This window comes from Mercenaria mercenaria, chromosome 12, assembly GCF_021730395.1.
Source record: "Mercenaria mercenaria strain notata chromosome 12, MADL_Memer_1, whole genome shotgun sequence".
Taxonomy (NCBI): domain Eukaryota; kingdom Metazoa; phylum Mollusca; class Bivalvia; order Venerida; family Veneridae; genus Mercenaria; species Mercenaria mercenaria.
Window position 1 is genome coordinate 29797166 of NC_069372.1, and position 6000 is coordinate 29803165.

At 33.8% G+C, this 6000-nt stretch overlaps 1 protein-coding gene across 2 annotated transcripts in view; it reads left to right on the forward strand.

Moving 5' to 3' along the window:
* The window catches only part of LOC123533966 (atrial natriuretic peptide receptor 2-like), a 136123-nt gene extending 130635 nt beyond the window's left edge, over window positions 1-5488 (forward strand). For both annotated transcript variants that reach the window (XM_045315979.2, XM_053519544.1), the window contains 6 exons: window positions 469-592; window positions 2156-2224; window positions 2557-2830; window positions 3264-3358; window positions 4013-4089; window positions 4269-5488. In XM_045315979.2, coding sequence (XP_045171914.2) covers window positions 469-592; window positions 2156-2224; window positions 2557-2830; window positions 3264-3358; window positions 4013-4089; window positions 4269-4710 — 1081 coding nt within the window. In that variant the 3' untranslated portion in view covers window positions 4711-5488. The remainder of the gene's footprint in view (window positions 1-468; window positions 593-2155; window positions 2225-2556; window positions 2831-3263; window positions 3359-4012; window positions 4090-4268) is intronic.
* Window positions 5489-6000: the final 512 nt, after the last annotated feature.

Here is a 6000-nt window from a genome sequence, read left to right on the forward strand (position 1 = left end):
TTTCAAACTTCTACTTTCACTTTAAAAATGTTGAAAACAAGGCTCTGATTGGCTAGCGGAACGGTCGTCAGAACGAGTCTTTCAATAGCACGAGCGTAGCATTAATTGGAGATGTACTTTAGTCAGATTGGATCATGATCAGCCTGCACATCCGTGCAGTCTAATCATTATCTACACTGTTCGCCATTCAGTCAGTATCGTATTGGTAAACACCCTTTTTAATCGTAAATGGTACTGTAGACATTTAGCAGGGAAAGGGTTAAACTCGTCGCTCCGGAGAGGCTATCAAGTAAATCATGTGTCTGGTGAGATCGTCAGTAGTTTTACATCGAGATCAACTCGTTCGTCTGGTGAGTGTTTAAATTGAATTCAGTTTGCCCGATTGCGATGTCATCATCTTTACATTAAGATCAAGCTAGTAGGTCTGACGAAATTTGCTTAACTGAAACAATAATTTCTATTTGCTAGGCTGGCGGCTGAACAGTTAAAGCGTGGAGAGCATGTCGTACCAGAGACGTTCTCTGAGGTCTCTATATTCTTCTCTGATATAGTCGGCTTTACAAGTCTCTCCGGAGCAAGTACCCCTCTACAGGTAACAAGTTTCTTTGTGTCTGTCCGGGGCAGGTATCTCATACATCTTTACTGATGGCTTTTTATCCTATATAGTTTATGCAGTCTGTATCGAGAGGAATTAATTGTTTCGCTGATATATTTTACTCTGTATGTCAGTCGGGTGCATGTAGCCTTGTATATAACAGTATATTCTTTATGTGGGTCATTGCTTTGCTAAATGACTTGAATACAGCCTTATCTTTTTATGAAGGTCATTGATTTGTCGTGTTACTTGAATACAACATTATTTTCTGTATGTAGGTCATTGATTTGCTAAATCACTTGAATATAACACTACTTTCTTTATGTAGGTATTTGAATTGCAGAATGACTTGAATACAACATTATCTTCTGGTGTAAGCAATTGATTTGCTAAATGACTCGAGTACAATTTCACATTCTTTATGTATGTTATTGAATTGCTGAAAAACTTGAATATAACATTATCGTCTTTATTTAGGTCATTGACATCATTTTTTAGGTTGGCCATTGCTTTGCTAAATTCCGTCAGTACAACATTACTTTCTTTATGTAGGTGTTTGAATTGCTGAATGACTTGAATACAACATTATCTTCTGATGCAGGCAATTGATTTGCTGAATGACTCAAGTACAATTTCACATTCTTTGTGTATGTCTTTGACTTGCTAAATGACTTCAAGACAGAATCATCTTCATATTGAAGTCATTAATTTACTGAATGATTTGTATACAATAAAACTTTATACAGGTCATTGATTTGCTAAATGACGTACACACTTGATTTGCAGCATTATTTTCTATATGTAGGTCATTGAATTGCTAAATGACTTGAATATAGCATTATCTTCTTATGCCCGTCATTGATTTGTTGAATTACTTAAATATTACATTACCTTCTTTATGTGTCATTGATTTGCTGAATGATTTCTATACAACATTACCTTCTTTATGTAGGTCATTGAATTACTAAATTACTTTATTTAGGTCATTGAATTACTGAATGACTTGAACACAATATTACCTTCTTTATGTATGTCTTTTAATTACTGAATGACTTTAATAAGGTAATTGAATTACTGAACGACTTGAACACAATATTAACTTCTTTATGTATGTAATTGAATGACTGAATGACTTGAATACAATATTACCTTCTTTATGTTGGTCATTTAATTACTGAATGACTTGAACACAATATTACCTTCTTTGTGTAGGTCATTGAATTACTGAATGACTTGAACACAATATTACATTGTACCTTCTTTATATAGGTCATTAATTTGCTGAATGACTTGAACGCAATATTACCTTCTTTATTTAGGTCATTGAATTTGTGAATGGCTTTATGTAGGTCATTGAATTACTGAATGACTTTCTGAATGACTTGAACACAATATTACCTTCTTTATGTAGGTAATTGAATTACGGAATGACTTAAACACAATATTACCTTCTTTATGTATTTCATTGAATTGCTGAATTACATGAACACAGTATTACCTTCTCTATGTAGGTTATTGAATTGCTAGATGACTTGAACACAATATAATCTTCTTATGTAGGTCATTGATCTGCTGAATGACTTGTACACAACATTTGATGAGATAATCGGCAGACATGATGTTTATAAGGTAAATACTGTTCCATTAGTAATCCATTTGCTAAAATTATGTCGAAGTTTATATTACGGCAGCACTGTAAAAACTAATAGTTTTGTTCTTTGTGGTAAGTTGCTGTTTAAAACATTATGTGAACTTTCTACATTAGCAGATTTCAATATGTATACATATCTAGACGTACGGCTTCAAGGTGACATTCACAAATGAAAACAATAGAAACGACATCTGAAAACAGGACATAAAAGTTTCACTTTACACTTCTGCTCTAGAAAAACATAAAATGCTACGTTGTCATGTTACATTTTTATTGTCCCAGTATATGCTAAGAGCCAGGCTATTTACAGGTTGAGACAATCGGTGATGCATACATGGTATCAAGTGGTATACCCAGACGTAACGGCAAACGTCACTCTGGCGAAATAGCTAACATGGCACTCGACCTTCTGAGTGCAGTTACCAGCTTTCGAATACGTCACATTCCTGAGGCAAAATTGCAGCTGCGCATAGGTTTACATACAGGTCACTGTGCTGCAGGTGTTGTTGGTCTTACTATGCCGAGGTATTGCCTTTTTGGGGATACTGTTAACATGGCATCTAGAATGGAATCAACTGGAAAAGGTATACAGTAGTTGTTTTAACTCGTTTGTTTTCTTCACAGTTCGTGACCTTCCACTTTTCAATGGCAGCGGAAGACCATAGGTCTCAATGCAGGCATTATTTCATGCGCAAACGGGCAGCTGTTTGAGCCAGTTATCTTCCACAAGCCAGCTTGATAGCTTCTGCTTAAGGTGACCCGAGTAGGGCTTGAACCAACAGTGGCGAGAGGCAAGTGATTCGAAACCGCTGAGCTTACCCACTCATATTAGGTTACCAATTGGTATATTTGAACTCAAAATCTTATCAAAGCTTATTGTTTGAAGTTTACTACTTCAAAGAAATAGACACAACAAAGCAAGGAACCTTGCTCATTCATAATATGTGTTGCAATGCTATTCTTTCTTCATGAGCTTCAGATATTTTTTAACAGTTATATATATATGTATATTTGCAGCATTACATATTCACGTAAGCAACGACTTTGCAGATGCAGTGAAGGATTTATATTGGGGATTTCTGTTGCTGGAAAGAGGTGTCATTGAGGTCAAGGTCAGTTAACATTCTCTTAACATATAGGTTACATTCTACCAATTCAATTCCTTATTTATTTCATATTAATAACAAAACATTCAGACCTCATTTTCAGCACTTTAGAGCATTTCAATGATATGAAAACCATATATGGTCATTTAGTATAACATGTCTTCTTATCAAAAATAGAAAAATATTGACATGTTATGTTGTATATAAGAATAATAATCTGTTCTGAGAAACATCATCTTCTAAAAATGCCCCCATGAAAACAGCCGTTTAGCAATTACGCGTAGGTAGACATTTTTCGCAAAGAATAAAACTTATACCAGGAAATTTACAATGAAAATGGTCTAGATCTTTTCTCAATACAATAAGCAATAAACATAAGCCAAAAATTTAACTGTCACCTCATGTCACTCGTTATACCAGATTTCATCCATAGCATGGAACTACATTTTGGACTACTTCACATGTAACACTGAGTAGTCACTTCCAGTTTGGTGTAATCCGTCCTGTAGTACTCGAGTAAGAAAATATAGTTTTTATTGAGAATAGCGATAGGAAACGTAAAATGTATATGAACGAAGTGTTCTTTACTAACAAACTGTTACGGTTAAGATTGGTATTCTTCCGTTGCATTTTACCATCATGATATTTTTTCTGCGACAGGGGAAAGGCCTTCAGAAAACGTATTGGCTTATTGGAAAAGAAGGATATACGTCTCCGTTGCCACAAGAAATGCAGAGGTTTGTTCTTTTCTTAATCAATTGTTTTATTATAAGTTAATGTCTACCTTCATTGTTCATTGACAGTAAGCTGTCAATATCTTAACCGTACTTGAATGAGAAAGAATCTTAGAAGCCTGATTCTGGAAATACGAGCAATCTTGACACATAAAATGTTTGCTTACATGTTTTCATTCTAGACTGCGAGAAAAGTACAATGACTCTATTGAAAGAGGACGTCCTCTGTCACCAACGGACACACATATATCTAACGGAAGTCAACAAGAAAGCACGAGTATGTATGGAAACGCTTTTAGACGAGCTTCGATTGCAATAAAATTCCTACGAACAATTTCGCAACATTCAAGTCCGAACGGAAGTAAAGCAACAATGTGCGACTTTGATATTGACAATGATAACGACTTAGATGCTAACACTGTGAATATTGCAAGCAATGAGTTGAAACTTCCCACATGTTTACCGGCAGTATGCCACTCTGCAGAAGATAATGATACGTCTGGTGGCTCAACTTCAAGTCGTAAGAGAAAGAAGAAAAAGAAACACAGACATAAAAACAAAGACAAGGAACTTCTCAATTACCTGAATATTCCAACCATAGAAATTACTTCCCAGCAAACTTAAAGGCCAAGTGTTTTATCCAACTATTTTAACATTTACTATGCAATAAAAACATTTATAATTGATAAGACAAGACGCTCGATGTTTTGTGTAATTCTGCACAGGCCAATTTTCCAGAAAACCATCTTTCACTTGTGATAAGTATTTTAACATCAGTATGTATGTAAGTTTTGTTTATCGTATTTTATCGCATCAACGTTTCGGCAGAGACACGTTCATCAGGATAGTTCACATATAAATATATTTTTACAATATGATTTACTTAAAATTCATTGGAGATGTATTACCATTATCGTTATATTTAGTTACTTTTATATTTTTTCCCCTTTATCGAAAGATTAATAACGCACAGAATGCAGTATTTTGCTAATTAGGAGTTTAGCACCTAATTATGCAAAACTACATTGTTTTTTTTTTCAGAAAGCATTGAACAAACATAAATCAAGCTAACCATCTGTCTAAATATGTACACTATTAAAATCTAATCACAAAATGAAACTACTTTGTTTGCTTTCATATTTCAATATATTCTTTCATATTTCTTCAGTTGAAAAATTCACTACATATGAAGTAAAAGGTGAGCAGTTTTTCTTAAAGCCTGCTAACCATTGCTGACATAATAAAAGACAGCAAGTTCTGCATGTCCGTGTAAGAATTATCAACCATTATTGTATACTGGTTATTTTGTTAAAATGTATGGTCAGTAATAATAAATTCTTTAAATGAAATCATCATATTCTTAACATTTACTTTGTATTACATTTAATAAATGTAAAATGTGTTTAAAATGTCCTTGTATATGACCCTGTGTAATATTTCAGCAACATTATTAGACATGTAAGGTACGAAATATGAAATCTTAATGTAAACAGTATATATACAGTCATGTTTCTTGCTATCGAAACATGTTCAGTCTTTATAATTCATACAGGTAAGATCCATTCTTTTTATGTATAACATTTGTCATATGAACAGAAGGGTCTGATTTCATTGATTTCATGAAATAATCAAACATTTAATCGTCTGTTTTGTATATTAGTGTAGATAAACCATAACTTTCACACATTTTTTATCAAAACAAGAACACAGATTGGTAGAAACAGTCACGTGATCTCCCAAAAACGAAACCTTATATCAATGTATGGACACAAAAAGACAGAGTAAAACAATTAGACAACCAAATAAAGGAACATTATGCGAGTCATAACTTGACCGAAATTGAGCAGTAAGGCCAAACAACTATATTAGGGGAACTTCATCAAACTGGATGGACATTTGGTACATATTTGTAAG